Source organism: Heteronotia binoei, chromosome 19 (genome assembly GCF_032191835.1).
Source record: "Heteronotia binoei isolate CCM8104 ecotype False Entrance Well chromosome 19, APGP_CSIRO_Hbin_v1, whole genome shotgun sequence".
NCBI classification, from domain to species: Eukaryota; Metazoa; Chordata; class Lepidosauria; order Squamata; family Gekkonidae; genus Heteronotia; species Heteronotia binoei.
The window spans coordinates 24,370,829-24,393,246 of NC_083241.1; the positions used below are offsets into that span (position 1 = coordinate 24,370,829).

The 22,418-nt window shown below is 45.1% G+C and overlaps 1 protein-coding gene across 3 annotated transcripts in view; it reads right to left on the minus strand.

Moving 5' to 3' along the window:
* Nucleotides 1-22,418, minus strand: part of GALK2 (galactokinase 2) — an 85,634-nt gene that overhangs the window by 13,029 nt on the left and 50,187 nt on the right. For all 3 annotated transcript variants that reach the window (XM_060259850.1, XM_060259851.1, XM_060259852.1), the window contains 2 exons: nucleotides 15,141-15,351; nucleotides 2,792-2,993 (listed from right to left, as the gene is read on the minus strand). In XM_060259850.1, the coding sequence (XP_060115833.1) occupies nucleotides 2,792-2,993; nucleotides 15,141-15,351 (413 nt within the window). The remainder of the gene's footprint in view (nucleotides 1-2,791; nucleotides 2,994-15,140; nucleotides 15,352-22,418) is intronic.

Here is a 22,418-nt window from a genome sequence, read left to right on the forward strand (position 1 = left end):
CAATGCTGATTATGGAACAGAAATGGCTAAGCAAAAATGTCCCTGAAAACAGCCAGACAACAACTTTAAGAATGCTAAAAGTGGCTGAGTGAGGTGTTGCTTCCCATGGAGTACACTCATTTATCTGACCCTTGTACTTTGGCCAAAAGGGTTTTTGTAACACTACAAGAAGGCATACAATCTCTTTTCCAGAGGCAAAGGGGAACAATGATAGACAGCACAAACAGGAATTTTCTTTCAAACCAACTTCAACCTTCCAAGAAAAAAACCTGCAAACAAAAACCATCGCATGAAAGAATGGAACAGTTATGCCATTTGGTATGTAACTGGATCACAAAGCCTGAGTCCCAACTGCACTACTTGTGATTGCAGGTAGCTCACACGGATGAATATTGCTCCATGCTACACAGGGGAGAAAAAAAATCTAAACAAAAAATTAGTGGAAGGAGATTCTAGCCCAGCATCTAATTTTCTCTGTAAGGAAGAGCATTCCATTACAAGATACCCTCCCACACACACACACCAATCTGCAGCCTAGATAAACTACTGCCTCTAAGCTGTGGAGCAAAAATTCTACTGTGAGTTACTGGGATTAAAGTTCTGAGCTACTGCAAAAAATAAATTTGCTTTAGGGCCATTTTTCCTGAGCTAAGACACAACGTCTGAGCTAGCTCGTGCCAGTTCAGCTTAGAGGAAACACTGGCTACAAATATCACAGCATGGGTTCCTAGCCTCCTGCAAGAATTAGGCCAAAGAGGCATCTAGACCAGGGTGTCAAACGTGGCCCAGGGGCCGAATCAGGCCCCTGGAGGGCTATCAGGCCCCTAAGCAACTGGCTCTTATCTGCTTCCTTCTCCCTCTCTTGCTCCCTTCTGCATAACAGCTTGCTTTACAAGGCTTGCTGAACCACACAAGAGCTAAAGAGAAAAACCTCAATTCACTCCATTGGCTGAGGCTCCTTCTTGGGGAGGAAGGGGGGAGGCAGAGCTTGCTTTGCCAGGCCTCTCAATTGCACAGTACAGCTACTGAGCCAAGCCTCTCTTCCTTCTGTTGACTGAGGCTCCCTCCCTCCTGGTCCTCTGGGGAAGGAAGGAAAGAGCCAGAGCTTCCTTTGCCCAGTTCCCTGGATCCCATGGGAGAAATAAAAAGTAAGCACCTTTAAGACCAATGGGTGCTGATGTTTTAAACATGGTTTATTTTAAGGGTTTTTTAAAATCTTCAATTGTGTTTGTCTGTGTCCTTTATAAAGTCTCTATCTCTGCTGCCTAATCTTAAATAGGTACACACAAGGCCTGGCCCAACACAGCCCAGCCTGACACGGCATAGCCCTACAAGGTCTCATTTATGTCAGACCCAGCCCTCATAACAAATGAGTTCAACACTTCTGATTACCAAACTCAATGTTGAAGGGGCTTCAAGAGGATGCTCAAGGGAAGCTGTGGCTTTTGGCAGTGGGTATAACCTTGCAAATGATGGCAGTGGGACCTATAAGGAACTTAGAGACCATGAGCAGTGTGATTTTAAGCACAGTTGACACCTTTCTAAGGCCACTTAAATGTTTAGGAAGTAACTGTGCTTAGGATGGCACAGCCATCAAATGCTTGAGGTGGCAGGAGTGGAGATAACTCAGTGTAATGCTGCAGTAAAAATGAGAGTCCTTTTCAGTGTGTAAGGCGAACTTTCCTAAAGGGTGTATTTCCCTTCTGAGTTTCATTCTCGCATAGAGAGGTTTTCTTTTGGACTGTGGAAGAGTCCACCCTGCTGGTATTTCTGCATGAGTTATTTTATTTTATCATATGTATAGTGTTTATTTTATTTTATTGTATTTATAGTGTCGTTACAATGTTGGGCATGGCTCCTCAGAGGGCTGGTAACTGTTGTAGTAGAATGAGCTAATTGCACCCAGGACAGAAACATGACAGACTTGTTCTCCCATCAGCAGATACTAACTGGGATGGAGACCAGAGCAACAAATCATGCAGAGATATAACAAGCAGTCTCCTTTCTGGGACTGTCATGAGTCTAGGCCTAGTGCAGTCTATAGGCCTGGAAAAGCCTCCATTGGAGTTGCTGGTGGGCTTACATCTCCCAGGATCCCTTCTGTCCCTCTGATTCGTTGGCAGAGATTTTGGAGGGAAAACTGGCCAAGGAGGGATGGGACCTGGGATGAAAGCATAAAAAGTCAAGCCACAGACAGGGTGTGATCTCTCTGGAAAAGGCTGCAGGAGAGAAGTCAGCAGGAGAAATCCCTCACACAAAGGGGGGGGGGTGAGTCTTTGGAGTTATAGCAAGGGAATGTCTAGTCAGACATGGAAGGGCTTTTATTTATTTACACCAACCTTTACTATTTTCTTGTTAACTGCCTGGGTCCTCATGTCTCTTCGGTTACAGTTAAAATGTACTTGCTAATAAGGAAGACACAGGAATTGGGTAGGGGCTCTGGGCCCTCTCATAAAGTGGTGGCAGCCGGCAGAAGGCCCTTCGTGGTCCCCTGCTGTGGGACAGGGGCTTTTAAATTCTTCTTCTTCTTCTCACATTAGCAGTTCTGTTGCCGCACACCAGTTTCACCAAGAAATGGTCTGAGAATGGCTATGATGAGCATCGTTATAATGTCAGTTGGAAACCATCTGACCACATAATGTCTTCCTGAGGACATGAAGCTGGTTGGTGCTAACAGAAGGGAATAAATTTTTTTGTTTTAAAGGCCATAATTGCCTTTCCCCCCCTCCTCTGCAATTCAAACCACATTCTCAAAAGTGAGGAGTTTGTTCTAGGGCTTGTCAAGACTTACAGACAGATGTCCACCAGCTGATTCAGTTCAGGACAGCTGCATTCGTAGAGATCCCTGCAACTGGCATGGCTCCGGTTCATTAAATCCCCCAGCAACTGGACTGCATCCACAGGGGCCTCCTCGCATATCTTCTTAAATTCTAGAACTCTGGCAGCCTCGCCATACACATGCTTCGCACGCTGGTACAGCTTAAAGCTGGTCACTAAATAATAATAAAAAAAGAAAAATATTAATGTAGGAAAAAATGGAACCTTGTGTGATTTATTATTGTCAGATGTGGTCTTGCAGCTCCCAGACAAAACTGGCAAGAAGGATGATCCAGTATCTTTATATCTAGCTCTTCTTTAATTCTATTTTAGAAGGTGTATGAAACATCTGCATCTCAATTCAGCAAGGAAGACATACAATACTCTTTGATGGCTTCTCCACAGGATTGCCAGGTCCCCCCTGTGTGGAGGGGATGTAGGGTTGCCAGCTCCAGGTTGGGAATCTCCTGGAGATTTGGGGGTGGAGCCTGGGGAGGACATGGACCTCAGTGGAGTACAGTGCCATAGAGTCCACCTTCCAAAACATCCATTTTCTCCAGCAGAACTGATCTACTGTAGTCTGGAGATGAGGTACAATTCTGGGGGTTCCCTTCTGGAGACTAGCATTCCTACTTCTCCACGTTGATGATCACTTTGACCCAATGGTTTCCCATTTCCTCTCTGTGGAATGACTCCCCTCATATCCTGGCATGCTCACTTGCTCTCTGCTCCCTCTACTGCAGAACCCCTCTGGGCTAACTAATACGTTAGTAGACACCAGTGTTCCCTCTAAGCTGAGTTAGCATGAGCTAGCTCACAGATTTTTAGCCTCCAGCTCACACATTTTTGTCTTAGCTCAGGAAGGATGATCCCAGAGCACAATCATTTATGCAGGAGCTCACAACTTTAAAGCCAGTAGCTCACAAAGCAGCATTTTTGCTCACAAGACTCTGCAGCTTAGAGGAAACATTGGTAGACACATAACCTCCACAAGGGCTTTCAGTTAACTGTGCAGTGTGAGGTCTGTAACTTAATTTCTGGATTCACACAGGCCTGATTCAGATAATGTACCCAGAGCATTATGCTTCAGTGCCCCCCTCATTGTTTCTCCAACTTGAAATGAGCCCTGGGAACCAATATTTTCGCAACTAAGGAAACCTACATATATTCATCAGTCAATATATTATGTTTCCCCAATGGGCAAATAAAACGGTGACTCCATACAGCTGTTTGAGGTTAGGAATTTTTTTTGGGGGGGGGGGAGATGACAACTGAAGCAACTACAATCAATAGACTTGTTGATACACAATAGAAGAACAATGTAAAATGTTAAAATACCAAAACAGCATGTGAAAAAAAACCAAATATAAACAACACCAATCAAATTTAGTAGTAGGATTTTTTTCACTTTGAGCCTTAAACTAAGCAATAAAAGTGGCAGGAAGGGAGCCACCACAAAAAAGGTCATGCCTCTTGTGGGTACCTACCAGGTTTTGCTAACAGCCAGAATATTCAGCAAGATCTTAGATAATTATCTTAATGACTGGGCAGGCTCATATGTGAGAAGGCAGCCCTGAAGACTGCTTAACTGTGCCATCCTAAGCAAAGTTATCCCCTTCCAATTTCACTGAAATCAATCACCTCAGAAGGGTGTAACTATGCTTGGGATGCCATTTAAAACTCTCATAAGGGTGCCTGAGACTTTGCAGTGCAGGCAATTCACACATGTAGCTGAATGTGACAGACATGTCTGGATACACACCAAGTGTCAAGTGACCTGTTCCTTTTTTGTCAAGAAAGGAATCTTTCTGTTCAGTAGGAAGAACCCAAAGATCTAAGGCTTTCATCCTGTCCATCAAGAACCCAATGTAGAGGCCACAAGATCTCATCCAAGGTAATTCTATTTTTTTCCCCTGTAGAGACCTTGGATGCTGGCAGTGATGTAAGTCACATACTTTGCTTTCATAAAAAAACAACACATGCACACTTCATAATACAACTTTCCACAATAAGAGCAGCCACCAAAACTTGTTCAGTCTAGCTCGTTCGAAGTTGAGTCACTTGACTAAGAAAGTTAGTTTAACACACACCATCTGAGAGACTGGAGTGAATGGGAGGGGAAGAAAGTCTAGCAATGAATGAACAAAACAACATCTTTGCATGGACGCCAGCATTATATTTGGCTTGATATGAAACGTAATTACTGTTGTTAACAAGCATGGACCCAATAGGGCAATTGTTGAAATACGTCATTGTTTTTGGACCAGGATTAAAACTCATCAAAAGGGGGGAGCACAAATGACCCTCCTGGGAAGGGTCACTGAAACAATGCTTCGTGGTTGCACAATTCCCCATTTACCAAATCCATTCAGGAGTACATTTTGTCCTCAAGCATGAGAATTGGTCTGGGCTACTTTGGTACTGCACAGTGCACAAATATCACCACTGAATGCCTGAGTGTGCGCATGTGTGTGAGGGAGTTTACAAAGGCACATAAAACAAGAGTTCTTCCATGGCTGAATTCTCCTTCTGCCTCTTTTCCTTTTGATGGCATTGTTTTACAGCAGGGCCATTTTCTGAAATGTGCATTTGTTTAAAGGCATATCTGAAGTTGCGTGAGAGTTTGCCATAGCTCACGCTCTCTTGTAAATCACCAATTGAACAGTAGTAACCCAAAGAATGAACTGAAAACACGTCTGGTTTCCATTTGAAGGCATGCATTCTTGCCAAAGGCTGTGATTGATTCAGAGACCACCCTTCGGTAAAGCGCTGCTTCGCCAGCCAGATTACCTTAAAGCACTTCGCGGTTCTCTCCAGCTCATCACGTTACGTATTGGCAAGCAAGGCTGTCTTTGTGCTCCTGACCACTGGCCAGACGCTGGGAGGACCTACAGGAGAAAGCTCTGCAACCTTCTGCATTTGGTGTTGCCTCTAATCTAGTGTAATCCTTTCAGAATCAATTATTCCATCCCAAATGACAGAGACCAGTGTTTGCATTGTTGTTTTTCCTGTGGAGTCTCTTGTTTACCCAGCAAATATGAGTTAAGAAATGATGGCTTGGACAGCGTGCCTTCATTACAGACGTGCTTTGGCTGTCCTCCACTGCAGAGCCCATTTCCTCTGGCATGAGGAACTTCTGCTTGCACAAGACCACTGTTTTTAAGGAACCCCCAAATGTCAAACAGGAGGGATATGCCCCAAAGCAGAGGACAGCCTCCACAATGAATGGCCAGATAAAAGCACACACAGGACAAAAGTTATATTATTCAAGCTGATATCCTTAAAACACTCTGTAAGAGAGCCAGTTTGGTGTAGTGGTTAAGTGTGCAGACTCTTATCTGAGAGAACTGGGTTTGATTCCCCACTCCTCCACTTGCAGCTGCTGGACTGGCCTTGGGTTAGCCATAGCTCTCACAGGAGTTGTCCTTGAAAGGGCAGCTGCTATGAGAGCCCTCTCAGCCCCACCCACCTCACAGGGTGTCTGTTGTGGAGGGAGAAGATATAGGAGATTGTAAGCCGCTCTGAAGTCTGATTCAGAGAGAAGGGCGGGGTATAAATCTGCAGTCTTCTTCTTTCCTTCTAGTTAAGCTGGTAACAGACTTCTTGGGTGAGGCGTGGTCTGAAGATAGCAACCTTGCTGGGGAAATCTGGGAAAACCTAAAAGAAGCCTTTGAGTTTGAAAGAGTTGAAAATGTAGCAACTAAATACATAACTGGAGAAGACTACAAGCACTAATACAGAGTGGATTCAGGCAGTGGGTTGAGTCATATGGAAGCCATTTTAAAGGTGTATCTACCAAGAAGTACACATAATGATCTGTAACCTCCCATTACATGGACATCATGTGCTAGATGTGTGAGTAGTTGTGGAGAAGTTGTTTAAAGACATTTGTAAGATTCTCCCACTCCACTGGTGAAATCCTTTGAAGATGTAAAACCATTTTTCTTCATTACTGTTATCGTGGGTGATGAAACAAGGTAATGTACATGCCAGCACAAGGCAGGCAGTTACATGCTAGCACAAGGCAACTAACCCGCTGCTAACTTTTGACCTCCAGGGGGAACTCACAACAGCCAACCTGTTCACTTGGATACATGTACCTGAAAGGATTAGAATCTCGGCTACCCATCAATCCTGTGTTTGGGTCCTGGGAAATGCTACACAGAGAGGCTTTGAGTGGCTCGCCCTTGAACTTCAGGTCCTGGGGGTATAATCTTCTTGTGAGGTCAGGAAGAAACTGAGGAAAGGAGAGGGACTTCTCTCTGGAAGAGCCTTCAGGTTTGTGAACATGGAAGCCTCAATGAGAAAATAGCCACTTTCTGTCACTTCAGAGCAAAAAATGCAGTAGGAAAGAACCAGAGAAGGTATATCATATTGGCCACCTGAAGAAGTTGCATTGGCAGGTTTCACATGAGCTACAGAAAAAATTCTTGGGGCAAATGCCAATAATTCTTTTCCAGCTTTTGGGTTTCCACAGCACTTAAAAAGCTATGCATTGCAGCAACTGATTTTGAAAAGCTTCAGGAAACAGATGCTAACAAAGCTCCTCCAAATCCACAGAGAATCTCTTCACAATCTAGCACTATTAGTAAATTCAAACCAACATGTTTCTAAGGGGGGGGGGGGGAATTGTATGTAGTCCAAAACATAGAGAGGGAATTACTCAGCCTTCCCTAAATGGCACCATGGGCTTGTTCTAGATTAGTCTCTTCACCATAACTACAAAGCTTGCAGAGGACACAATCTGACCTTCTGAAAATAAAATATGCAGAGCTAACTCTGGGCCTCCTTTTGAAATACGTGAAGAGACTAGTGTTTACCATTCTAAGATTAGAACACTAATTGTTGCTAAAAAGGCCGAACCCTTAGATAGAAATGCCTTAAAATGGAACACTAACTTTGCAATTTTGCCTAACAAGATTAAACAACCTTTTATTATCTCATGTCCCTGAAAAATGAAGGATTACAGAACTAAAAAGGCCTTCTATCATGTATTGATGCTCTCCCTTCAACACAGTACTTGGAATCCTGTCCAAGTACTAACCAAACCTACATAGCTTTCTCAGGGTTGCTGGATCATGCCCCATCCAATTGTAGCCACGTCCAAGCCTTTTAATGATGTGACTAGGTCTACCCAACACCAAGCCAAATGCAGCCAATCAACAGGCTGAAAAATCAGCAGGGCCAGTTTGGTATAGTGGTTAAGTACATGGACTCTTATCTGGGAGAACCAGGTTTGATTCCCCACTCCTCCACAACAGTTTAAAAATCAAGTTAAAATCAAAAATTACATAATATTGTTATTAAATTCAAAAACTCCTTGGAAATTAAAATTTGATTATAAATTTATACTGCATAATATTGATGAGGACAGTTTCAGGAACATTTTAAGGAAAGCACTATCGACAGTTATTTTGCCACCAAGCAGGTTATTTCAGGGTTTGTATCTGCCAATAATAGGGTTATCACCCAAGGTTCCATTGGAAATTGATACCTTTGGAGAACGGGGGTAATCAATAAGGATCTAGGATTGATCCACTGAAGCGTCGAGTCCATTTTGCTACCTTGGGTCTCTGCCACCTCATTCCTTTGCATGTGTGCATTCAGCCACAGAGTGGTGTAGTAGAGCATCTGACTAGGATTTAGGAGACCCGGGTTCAAATTCCCTCTCTTCCATGAAGCCAATTGGGTAATATGTTCTGAGCCTGCCCGACATGGTAGTTGTGAGGATAAAATGGGGAAGGGAGCATATTCTGTGCCATTGTGAACTCCTTGGAAGAAAGGGTGAAACAAAAGTTTCAAACATCTACCATCTAAATATAAAACTGTACTCAAATGTTGCCGTTGAAATGTGGGAGCACTGTGGCTGGGGCCCATGTGATAGGGTAACATATGAACAAATTAGTGTCTAATGGGTGGACAGATAATGTAGTTGTGTCCCACAACAGTACCTTGTCTAAAAGACTGACAGCAGAGAAGAGGAAAGTAGCCATGTCATTCCATTCAGCCATATGTTGCTCATTTACTGTTAACATGGGATCAGGCCACAGTGAAACTGTTCTCACACAGCAGAGATCACCCTTGCATCGACTTCCAAAGACAACTTGATGGATACCTGGATCCAGAAACCCCCAGCCAGGTGTGATCTTCTAGGCAGAGATCACAATCAAATTATTCCACAGGAAGCATGAATGTCTCCTTTGCCAAACGTAACTGCAACCATTGCGTGCTTTGAGATTTATTTCATTAGTCATTAGCGATCAGGATGTAAAAGCTGTATTTTTAAAAAATTACCAATAAATCCATAATAAGCTTGATTCAATGCTTTTAACTCCTGGGATAATTCCACCCCCAGGTTAACATGTCAAAATTAGATTACAGTTTTTTGGGTTTTTTTAGAATGGAACAAAGTGGTTTTAAAATGTTTCACTTAAGTAGGAGGAGAACCACATTTTATGGGGAAATAAAGGGACTGTTTTATGATGGAATGTCTTCCTGTGATGGGGCATACTCACACAGAGTACTTAATTTTATAAAAAAGCAAAAAGATGCAGTGAGGAAAGCAGAACACACTATGGTGGAGTATACTGCAGTCATTCAGACAAAGAACCAAGAAATAAGACCCAGCCCTTGAGAAGACACTAAATATCCCGGCTCTTATCCAAAGTGCTCCTAAATTTGGTTTTAGGCTTTTGGCCTGAATCATGCAGGCTCGGTGACAAGGGAGAGGCTCGATAGAAACTGGAGCTATTATAAGCATGGCAGCATTTAATGCTACAACCACTCAGTTAACCCCCCACCATCCCCTCTATATTTAGACAGAGCTAAGACATATGGTTCTGGGTAACTTTAAAATATCAAAAATACAAAAATGACCAAGTTTTATTTTCAAGGATTCAGAAAGCAACTTTGATATTGTAGCAGGAAACAAGCCTACTTAGTCATACTTACAACAGGTGTGGTGACAAACGAGGCTTTAGGCGAGATCAGGAAGCAGCCAAGCTTTATTTGATACACACGTGCGGACCCAGACCAGGATGGGCGTCTGGGCAGTGGTCAGCAAGACACGCAGGTCTTTTATACCTCTTTACTCAGCTTCTTGACCAATCACCTTTTACATGATCTCATCTTACAATTATTTACTGCAATTATTATGATCAAATATTTACTTCTCCTTTTCGCATCATTTTCCTCCCTTCTGCTTCACCCTTGACCACAGCCTTCTGTAGAACCCCACTTCTGCTTTTCTGCAGTTTTGTTTTGCTCTTGACCTTTTTTGCGGTTTTGCTTTTGCTGCCGACCTTTCAGCTTCCTTATTTCTCTACTGCAAGCGTCTCTAATGCAATCTTCTCTAGTCCCATTTAATCAAAATGCACTAAGCTTTATTAGGCTTTATTAACCATATATCCTATTAATCCTTCCATTAATATTCCTTATTGATCTGCCATCACATTATGAATATATAATTGTGAATCTGCCTTATATTGAACCATACTATTGTTCCAACAAGGTCAGTATTGTCTGATCTGACTGGCAAAGACGTTCCAGCATCACAGGAGAAGGCCTTTTGCATCACCTACTGCCTGATCCTTTTAACTGGAGATGCTGGGTATTGAAGTTGGGATCTTCTGAATGCCACTAGGCCATGGCCCCGCCTTAATTATGGTGCAGCAAGGACTTGCAGTACAGTATGAAACAATTACGGTATGTGGGCTCCAGAGTAATAGAGTATTACAAATCCTGGAGATCTCTCACAAACTTGCAGCAACACATCTATTGGATATTCATTACTAATCAGCAGGGCTTTTTTGTAGCAGGAACTCCTTTGCATATTAGGCCGCATACCCCCGATGTAGACAATCCTCCTGGAGCTTACAATAGGCCCTATACTAAGAGCCCTGTAAGCTCTTGGAGGATTGGCTGCATCAGGGGTGTGTCACCTAAAATGCAAAGGAGTTCCTGCTACAAAAAAAGCCCTACTAATCAGATTAAATTTAAATGTGAAGGGCAGAAAACTGTTTCTCCTAAAAGCCTGCTTATATATAACGAAAGCTCCCCACATGGTCTCTTAAAGCACATACTGCACAGGGTTTTCACGTGGGCTTTGTGCACATTAAGGTGAGCTGTTCATATACAGACTTGGCATGACTTTTGCTTACAACAAGGTAGCATTATCAAGGCAAACATGCAAGCCTCTCCTGGCAACTAACGCACAAGGGTTATTACACACAACCAAATGTGATTATATGGGGTGTGTGATCTGGTCTCATCACAACTAGTACACTGTATTCTTCTCCTCAAGCCATATTAACAGCTTCAGGTCCTACACTAGTGCAACAATTCCTTGCAGGTGCAGGACTCCATAACAGCAGTGGAGCTTTGTGCTTGCAAGGACCTTCTCACTCACTGTGATGAGAAGACTGGCTAATGGGTGAAGAGGGATGTGCAGATACTACAAGCACTTCCAGTGACAGAAGGGGCTGGGGGCGGGGCAGGGCCCAGTGGCGATTCATTCAGAAATTCCATGTGCGCATCAAATTAATGTGGTGGGAGCACTGACCTCCAAAATGCATGTGCATCTTTCAAGCTTCACAACTTATCTGGAGCTGCCTGGTGCCATAAGAAACAGGCTTCAGGACAAACCTGAAAGACTTACATGCCTGCCAGTAATCCAAAGCCAGCCCTGTTCAGTGGCCCTCTGGTGTTTTGTTTTGGGTTTTTTTTGTGGGGAGGGGGACAAAAAGGGGAGAAAGCCAGCGGTTAGGTTCTAGTCATAAAAACAGCATTCTAAAAACAATGCCTGGTTTATTTGGAGAGGGAAGGAATAAACATTTCTGTCTATTGGCACTTGTGCAATATATCTGTGAAATCTATTATGGCCACATGAACAGAATAGGAAATAAGGACACATATGTACACCCCCGAAGTTTATAGTGTGAGATTCAATTACACTGACTAACTGAGCTCAGAATCTGGCTCCCAACTGATGTGGCCAATGCAAAGCAGAGTGGGGTCATTCCTTTGAGCTTCACTGTTTTCCCATACATTCAGTAGTAAAACAGACTGACATTCAATGCAACAAAAAAGTCTGCCCTTGAAATATATACGCAGCCAGCCATTTGAGAGACGTTCCATGTCTGCATACAACCGTAACTATATGTGGTTGGCTGATTTAATAATGGGTAGGAACAGCTAAACTATACGGCAAGCAAATACGAGTAGATTAAATTCACTTCCTAAATCAAGGGTTACCCAAAAGAGAAAATAATCAAAATAGTCTCTATTTATGTCAAAGGAGAGAATTTGGAACACATGCTGCATGTTTTACAGAACAAGCTGGCTCTTTTTTTAAACTGTTCTTTTTCTAAGGCATGCAAGCTGAAAGTGGCTTTGATCCTGTTTCTACCATGTCAGAACCAGAAGCTTTTGCCCTGCTAGCATGCCATTCTATAAAGTGAGATGGAAAATGGGCTTTATGCATTAATTTTTTTTAAAGGTAAAGGTAGTCCCCTGTGCAAGCACTGGCTCCTTGCTGAACCATGGGGTGATTTCACATCAAGGCGTTTTCTTGGCAGACTTTTACGGGGTGGTTTGCTATTGCCTTCCCCAGTCAATTTGTTACCCTCCTGTAAATCTAAGGGGTTCACAGTATACCCATCTAACCTTATCTCAGGGCTGTCCCACATGTTCCTAAGTTACTATTTGCAAGATATTAGCATATTGGCACTTGTGGGGAAGTTTTATCACTGTGTAAGTTGTAGCACACGACTGTCAACTAGGCTTTCTCATGGGTTGGGAAGCTTCAAGGGTTTGGAAAATATGTATAGTCAGATGTGAAGATTCTCTACACAGATGAACCTTCCATATTGAATTTTTGTAGTAAACGCAATACAGTTTGAGTAGACCTGCTTAGAATTACTTCCTAAACTATCTTAAAACAATCTAATCTTTCCTCAGCATCCAGTTCAGAAGTCTTTCTCTGCTCAGCTGATGCTAACCAATCAGATTGCTTGGAACAGTCTGTCACTCAAGGCTTCTGTGAAGACTTAACCCTTCATAGTCCTTCAGCAGTTTGTACAGCACTTCTAAGCTTCTTAAAAATGCTGTCCATCACACCAATGTTGAGCTTTGGAGGAACACTACTGGTGTTTCCAGGGCTACAGAAGTCCATCCCCAACTACTGTTTTGGTAACTGAAAATGACTGATGCCAGTCTGTCTGCTGCAGATGCTGCCAACACGCCCCACTGTGAGATGCCTGAACCTCCAAAAACCACCTGGAGGGTTGTGTGAGGGTTACTGAGGTGAGATCACATGGACCTGGGCTTGCAAACCATGATCCAGGCGATTTTAGTCTCAAATTTAGGGTCATGGTCAGTGCCCATCCCTACTATACACTCAATTAGGATTCTGAAAAGACTTAGGATGGTACTGTGAGACAGCAAGTCTAAACAGGTCTACTCAGAATCTTGCTTGAGTCTGTTTAATGGGTTTTACTCACAGGAATGCATCCTTAGGATTGCACTGTAAGTCAATGTCTAAGCAGACGCCAACACTGGCTAATGAATTTTATTGTTCAGGCTAATGAACACCAGTCTCGTATTCAAAAGCAGCATACAAACTCAGATCTGATGTCATTTTCCTTAGATTGCTAATGGAGCATTCGCTTTTAGTGCAAAGTGGCTATTACTTTGTCATAAAAATTAGAACTGAGGAGAACTCGTTTTATGAATGTCACCACTAGAATTTTGTAACAGGAAGGCCATTTCCCAGAACAACCTGAAGATGTAAACAGAAGAGTGACTTTGCCCCAAAGCCACCCAGTCAATGTCATGATCAAGAAGGGATTTGAAGGTAGGTCCTCTGTGCCCAAACCTAATGCTGTCATCATTCCACTTGCCTTCCGTCTTTGATCATTCTGGGGGGTGGGGTGAGGGAACAACGTTTAGGGCCACTTCACCCTCAGAGCAATGATGAACAGAAAAAGTGACGAGACAGCCAAGCACAGCTTTTCTTGACTGAAAGTTCCACCAGGCGGAAAATTTAAGACGGGGGGGGGGGGGGGCAGGGTGTCGTCGTTGAAACAAAAGAACTAGTTTATTGATACTGTTGTTCTCGACCAGGCTAAAATTGAAAGACTAAGGATCATACAGTAGAATGCAATCATATAGGTACAAAGGGATTCTTCAGGGAGGGGGGACTATGCAGGGCACATTCACACATTGATGTTACCAATTCGTTCTCAGGCCTGCTTTGGCCTTGAGCATCGCTGGCTCCAGACTCCCCCTGAGCCAAGCCCGAGAAGGCTCAGATAAAGCTTTCACATATTCCCATTTCAAAGCAATACTACATAACAAAGAAGAGGAGGGGGTAGGGAGAGTTTAAGCTAGCAGCAACTGAATACAGTTTGGCTTTAACCCAGGATGCTCTTTGCCTGAGCCAAAGTTAGATACAGACTTGACCAGAGTTTTACACAGACTTGACACAGGGGATAAAAAAAGATTGGGGGGGGGGGGGTACAAAATGCTATCACAAACTTGAAAAAACCTGGGCAGCCTGCTCCCCTCTTGAGCCATCATGGTGGTACCAATGTGTTTATGAGTGAGAAAGCCTCAGGAGAGCGGGGAAGGCGCTGCCATGGCAGGAGAGCAGAGAAGGCGTCATAAGAGCAGGGAAGGGGGCACAAGAGCAAGAAAGTGGCTGGAGAGCAGGGCAGCCGGCACAAGAGCGGGAAAGCCAGCACGAGAGTGGGGTAGGCAGCAGGAGAGTGAAAGCAGTGACAATGGAGGGGCCAGAAAGGTAAAACAGGGGGGAGATTTGTGGGTCCTGCCCCCCCCTCCCCAGGCTACTGGCCTGTTCCAGACTGTGGTGTTCCCAAGAGTTAACCTGAGAGGATGATGAAGAAGGAAATCCTGGGAAACATGTAGACAAGACACCTTGCATCTTTCTCTCTAAACTTTTCTCCACCTATGAGAAGGTTAGTTATGATTCAGTGGCAGACTCAGTGACTTTTTTTCAACAGGAGAGAGATTTGGCTCCCAGTGCATGCCAGTTGTCTGCCATTGAGCCAGAGGACTGCATGCAAATTAATCCAAGCTCCATTCAAGTAATTAATTGGTGTGCCATACTGATTAACAAACCAACGCAACCCTAATATTTTCTCAGCTTCAATCTGAAGGCTCAGACAACCTGGCTAATTAATACATTTGTCCTTCAAAGACTCCAAAAGACAATTTAAGACTGTATTAAAATCCATACGGTTTTCAAATCTATTAGCACTCCGTTCCTTTACATAAATACAAACAACCTTTTGGCCAGCACTCACCATCTCGTGTGTTCTCGCTGAGGATCTGAGCACATAGCTCTTTAGGGCTAATTCCGAGATGTTCTCCAATTTCCTCTATGCTGTAGGGCTCCGGGTGAAATACTTCCTCGACAACAGCCAGCATTTCCTCCAGGCTGAGTTTCAGTGCGACTTGCACATCCTGGAGCTGTGCCATTGCTTTCCAATCTAGGCCTTTGGATTTCGCTAAAAGCTGCAACAAACCAGGCGTGCATTTTAGGATGTGGAATGGATACAATACAAGATGTTTATTTAAAACCAAATAAACCTAATATTCTGTCTTGAAGAAAAAATATACTTGGAAGACCACAGAGAATTGCTTGGTTAATCAGGCCAAGAGCCATCTAATTAAACATTCAGGTTTCCAGCAGCAGCAAGATATGTGCCTGATATCTGGGTAGATCCTACCACTCCACTAAGCAAAGTTCATTTATTTATAAATCCCTTTTCCTTCTGGCTTAAGTTTGAAGGCTTCATCCAAATTAAGTGACTCTTCTATAGAAAGATGGCTTTTTTTGGCAAAAGGAAGACTACCTGGAGGATGGCTGGATCCACCCCAGTGAGTCAAACCTTTGGCCTATCCAGGTTTCGATACTGACTGCTCTGACTGTCAGGGCTCCTCAGTGTTTCAGGAAAGGTCTTTCATTTTAAGCCTGGTCCTTTTAACTGGAAATGCTGAGGAATTTACCTATTCTGCATACAAAGCAGCCAGAGGCAGCCCATCCACTAGGCAGCCCTAGGTGGCTGCCTGGGGCACAGCCTAAAGGGGCACCGGTTAGGGCCCTCCCACCACCCTCACCTCCGCAGCAAGGGGAATAGCCGGGCTCAGCCGCAGCACGGCAGGGCACTTGCACCTCAGAGTGTGCTGCCAGGCTGCCATCGCTCCACCTCGTGCATCAGACCCGGGAGGTGGAGCTACGGCAGCCTAGCAGTGCTCACTGTAAGGTGCAGCCATTGCGCCACGCAGCCCCTGCACTCGCCCTTACTGGGAGCGAGGTGCTTTGTCTAGGGTGCTGTCTGTCTGTCAGCACCCGAGAGCCACCGATGAAAGCAGCATCTTTCCAGGGTCTCAGACATAGGCCTTTCCTATCATGGGGCAGGGGCATGGCTTAACAGTAGATCATCAAATTTAACTGTAGAAGAGCCCAGGTTCTATCCCTGGTATCCTAATTAAAAGGATCAGGTGGTCCTTTTGATTAGGATACTAGGGACAGAATCTGGGACCTTCTGCACTTAAATCTGTTGTTCTACCCTTGAGCCATGCCCTGAAGGAGCTCCCAAGCACAGCCATCTCACATTTGTCCCCAGCCTCTGGTATTCAAAGGAATGTTGCTTAACTATGTTGGAGGTTCTTTTAACTATCATGGCTAATTGCCACTAACCAATCTAGCTTTCATTATTGCTTTAATTGTTTTACAAAGCTCTTTCAAGCTGATGGCCATCTCTGGTGTCTTGGGCATTTTTTAGCAAAAACACCTTTAAAATCAGCTTGAAGTTCCTCACCTCAAAATACACATTTAATTTTAATTCAACTTAGGCTGAGATTCAGGTGGTGGCTAAATTCCTAGCCTCTAAGCAACAGCAATATCTTAGCAAGGGGAATAATCCTGGATGCTTTTCTTGACATTATAGTAGACAAGTCACAATACAGAGGCCTGGTATTCCACTCAGACAACTTCCATCATTTGCTGTTTAAAGTGGCTTCAAGACAGCTGTTCCTATACACAGAGGATCACTGGCTATTCCTGGAAAGAGCATTTCTGCATTATTTTAGCTTTGATCTAATACTTGACGACTGAACTTGATCTTGCCCTGGTGTCACGCACTGCCGTGCCAAACAAATCTGACAGAAGTAAATATTCTGGGTAGTCATTTGCAGAGATAGGGCTGCTGTCCAGTTCTTCCACCTCTGTCTCTATCTGTGGAGGTCCACTGACTCTTAATGGAAGCACAGATGATTCTCCCCCCACATTACTTTTTTCCCTTAAGCTTCTGCCTGAAAGTGGGGGAGTGAACACAGCCCACTGTGCTTGATCTGTACTATGAAGAACACTTAGGGGAGGGGTGGTCAAACTGTGGCTCTTTCACACATATTGGGTGGCTCTCAAGTCAAGTTCCCACCACCTCATTGGCCAACTTGCAGAACATAAGAACATAAGAGAAGCCATGTTAGATCAGGCCAATGGCCCATCCAGTCCAACATTCTGTGTCACACAGTGGCCAAATATATATTCTGTGTCACACAGCGGCCAAATATATATATATATATATACACACACACACACACACACTGTGGCTAATAGCCACTGATGGACCTCTGCTCCATATTTTTATCTAACCTCCTCTTGAAGGTGGCTATGCTTGTGGCCGCCACCACCTACTGTGGCAGTGAATTCCACATGTTATCACCCTTTGGGTGAAGTAGTACTTCCTTTTATCCGTTTTAACCTTTCTGCTCAGCAATTTCATGGAATGCCCACGAGTTCTTTTATTGTGAGAAAGGGAGAAAAGTATTTCTTTCTCTACTTTCTCCATCCCATGCATTATCTTGTAAACCTCTATCATGTCACCCCGCAGTCGACGTTTCTCCAAGCTAAAGAGCCCTAAGCGTTTCAGAAGACATTTGTCACTTTAAATCTCTTGTCCAAGCGTTTCAGAAGACATTTGTCACTTTAAATCTCTTGTCCAAGCCAAACCAGTCAGTGGCTTGGAGAATGCATTTAAAGTTAAAGTTGCTTCCTTTCCACCTCCACCTCCTTCGCCATATATTTCCTTCCTTCCCTCCTTCCTTGTGGCTTTCAAACTTCTGATGTTCCTGTCATGTAGCTCTCAAACATCGGACGCTTATTCTATGCAGCCACCCCTGACAGGGGTTTGCCCAAAAAATGTGCAAAATTATAATGAGTGGCTTCTGAACATGCACAGAATGCATTTTCCTCTTCAGAAAGATCATAACCAACTCTGAGATTTGAAGAAATGGGCTCCAGGTAGCTCTTCTCATTGTAGCAACTATGTTCGTAAACAACATAAATGGCAGTGCACTGAAACAGTTAGTTAGAGAGCCAACCATAGGGCAGTGATCTTGGACTTGGTTCTTAGTGAGTCTCAACACCTGGTGAGAGATGTAGAGGCTGTTACACCAAGTGGCAACAGTGACCACAATGCTATTAAGTTCAGCATTCATGTCAATGGAAAGTTACTCCTAACGTCCAAAACTGTAACATTTGATTTCAAATTAGGTAATGTTACAAAAATGACTGGAATAGTAAAAAGCAGAAGAGAAAACACATGAGAGTCAAATCTCTAAAGGATGCTTGGAAGCTATTTAAAACCACAATAACTCCGATAGCTCAGATAGAATGCATTCCACAGGTTAGGAAAGGCATTGCCAAGCCTAAAAGAAGGCCTGTGTAGTTAACAACACAAGTCAAGGAAGTAAAAAGTAAAGAAGAAGGAAGTAAAAAGTTTTTTTCAAAAAAGTGGAAGGTCTGCCCGAATGAATTGAATGGAGGGACCACAGGCTCTGGCAAAAGAAATACAAGTCAACAATTGGGCATGCAAAAAGAGATTTTGAGGTGCAGGCTGCTCAAAACATCAAGACAAAGAAAAACAGGTCACTTACCTGTAACTGATGATCTTCGAGTGGTCATCTGTGTATTCACACTGTTGGGATCTACGGCGCCTGCGCTGACTCTGACAGTGTTTCTCTAAGCTTCTGCGAGGGTCTTGCCGCCCACTGATCATGCCCAGGAACTCCACTGCGCATGTCCAGAGGGGGCGCCCAGATCCTGCCAGTTCTTTCTGATTGCTGAAGAACCACTAAAGGCATAGGTCCTCAGCAGTGGGGAAGGAGGGCAGGTAGTGTGAATGCACAGATGGTAAGCAACCTGTTTATCTTCTTCGTGGTCTCTGCATCACACTATTGGGAGATTAGCAAGCTTGGTCTTACCTGGAAGGTGGGTGCTAAAGAGACCTCATGCTTGCCTGGATCGCAAAACCGCATGCCCACTGCCCACCAAGGGGCGGAGATGGAGATCAAGGGCGTAATGTGTCGTGAAGGTGTGCAGAGAGGCCCAAGTTGCGGTTCTGCAAACATCCAATAGCAGCACCTCTTTGAGGAAAGCAGTAGATGTGGTCATGGCCCGCATTGAGTGGGCTCTAATTGGTCCAGGGAGGGGTCTTTTGGGTAGCAAGTAGCATGGTTTGATAGTCTCTACTATCCATTTCGCGAGTCTCTGCAAAGATAGTCTATTTCCGCTATCGGCTCTACATAAGTCACAAAGAGGTGTGGAAACTTCCGGAATGGACGCGTGTGGTGCAAGTAGAAGGAGAGTGCCCGCCGCACATCCAGGGAATGCAACTGACAACCCTCCTCTGAACTGGGGTTAGGGAGAAAAGTGGGTAGGAACACCTCAGATCGCACATGGAAGTCTGATATCACCTTAGGCAGGAAAGTGATGTCTGAGATCAGTCAAACACCATCAGCCAAAAACGTGGTATACGGAGGGCTCGCTCTGAGGGCTCATAATTCGCCCACCCTCCTAGCAGAGGTAATGGCTACCAAGAAAACCATTTTCCATGATAACAACCAGAGGTCACACCTCGCCATCAGTTCAAACGGCTTCCTTGTCAGTGTCTGAAGAACCAGGGGCAAGTTCCAGGATGGGGTTGGGTCCCTAACCAGAGGGCACATCCTACAGAGGCCCAGAAGGAATTGTTTCGTGTCCCCATGTGAGAAGACCGATGTCCCCTGCATGGCCGATATGGCCACCAATACACCTTCAGGGAGAAGTAGCTCACTCTCTTGTCTTGGAGTGCAATGAGGAAGGAGAAGATAGATTCCAGGGAAGCAGATTCTGTGCACGTGAGTCCATCAGGAAGGAGCAGAATTTTTGCCATTTAGTGGCATAAGACCGCCTAGTGGATAGTTTCCTACTACTGTCCATGACTTCCTGGACTCTCAGGGAGAATGGTCTGGTTTGATTAGCCATGCGGTTAATTTTAGGTGAGGGATGTTGTGGTGCAGGATCGCCCCTCCTTGGCTGATGAGGAGGTCCAGGGCCACTGGAAAGAGGTGGAAAACATGCTGGCTGAGAAGCAGGAGCACCAAAAACCATGGCTGACGGGGCCACCAAGGCGTCACCAATATACAGGGAGGCTTCTCCCTCTGCAGTTTGGTGAGAACTCTGGGTATGAGGGGTATTGGGGGGAAAGCGTAGATGAATTCGTTCTCCCAGTCGAATAGGAGGCCATCCCCCAGTGATTGTCCGTCCACTCCCCCCCAGACAGCAACAGTGGACACTTCCTGTTGAGGCACGTCACGAAGACATCTATCTGCAGTTGTCCCCAACGGTGGAAGAGTGGGGTAGAATAACATCGTTGAGCTCCCACTCGTGGAAAAGTGCAACCCCTGCCCCCGCTCAAGAAGTCCGCTTGAACATTTAGAGTACCAGGGAGATGCACCGCTACTGGCATAATGTCATTCTCTAAGCACCAGTCCCAAAGTGTGATAGCTAGATTGCACAGTTTGCGGGACGTGGTGCCACCCTGTTTGTTGATGTACACCAGGGCTATGGTGTTGTTTGTCATTATGGTGACCACCTTGTTCTGGAGAAGTAGACAGAATGACTGCAGGGTAAAGAAGATTGCCTACAACTCCAGCAGATTGATGTGACACTGTCTGTGTGAGTAGTCCCACATCGCTCCCACAGATGGGTTTCAGAGGTGTGCTCCCAATCCCCACAGGGAGGCGTCTGTGGTGAGAGTCTCTGATGGAGGTTGACTGTGGAATGGAGTGCCCTCCAGAAGATGTTGCTCTATAACCCACCATGACAAGGAGTGTGTCACGCTCTTTGGGAGTCTGAAAATCTTGCTCTGGGAATGCCTCAACGGGTCGAAACACACTAGGAACCAGAGTTGCAGAGGGTGCATTCTCAGCTTTGCCATGTGAATTACTGCCGTGGTCGCTGCCATTAGGCCTAACAAGCACTGAATCTCGAACACCGAGGCTCAACCGTCCTTTAGCACCTGCTGCGCCTTGTCCTGGGGCAGGAAGGCTTTGGCTTGTACAGAACCACTCCTATGAACTGAACCCTCTGTGAAAGCTGCAGCTTTGATTTTTTGAAGTTCACTTGGAGGTCTAGGTCAGCTAGCAGTGCCAGCATCGTTCGGGTGTCGTGAACGAGGTTGGATTCCGAGTTGGCTACCAGGAGCCAGTTGTCTATGTACCGAAAAATTATGATGTTCTGGAGTCTGAGGTGTGCCGCCACCACCACCATGGTTTTGGTGAACACCCGGGGGGCCGTGGAGATGCTGAAGGGCAGTGCCTTGTATTGGAAGTGCTGCTGTCCCACTGCGAACCACAGAAACTGGCAATGGTCCTCTCTGATTGTGAGATGGAAATACGCATCTTGGAGGTCCATCGTGGCCATCCAGCAGGCCTGCTGCAGGAAGGGCAGGATCTGTGTCAGTCATGCGGAACGTTTTGGATGGGATGTGCACATTCAATCCCCTGAGGTCCATGATGGGTCGAAGGCCGCCATCCCTCTTGGGTATGGTAAAATACTGGGAGTAGAAACCCTGTCCAAAGTCCTCCAGGCGGACAGGTTCTATGGCTCCCTTGGCCAGCAGATTCGAGACCTCATCCAGAAGGACTGGGGATGGGCGTGTCATGACGACCCCGGATGATAGAGGTGGGGTGTGGAACTTGATCGCATACCCCCTGGGGATTATTGATAGCACCCTTGTCCGATGTAATCTTTAGCCAGGATGGAAGGTGGGGGTATATGCGAGTGGTACACAGAAGATGACTGGGTGTAGGGAAGCCAACTCGAGGGGAGTCAAACCCCTTGATTGGGGTCCTTGGGACGCTGTTTGTTGAGGCGTGCTCTGGTACTTTGATTTACCGCTGTATATCAGCCGCTGGGAAGGATTGTAAGGTCTGCTCTTCCAGTGTTGATCCGGGGAGCTCCTCGTGGATGAGCGTCTGGGCCAGGGTCTAGAACCCATGCGCGCCTTGAAGGATTTGGTGGAGGAGGATGAGACACTCAGGTTCCTAGATGCCTTGACACCCTTATCAATCTCCTAGCGGGTGGAGTCAGTTGTGACGTGGAACAAACCCGTGCCGTCAAAAGGGAGGTCCTCTATAGTGGATTTTGCATCCTGAGACAGAGATGTGAACCAAAGTCAGGAATGTCTTCGAAGTGCAACAGCTGCGGAGAGGGTCTTTGCTGCCATGTCCAGGTTGTGCTTGATAGAGTT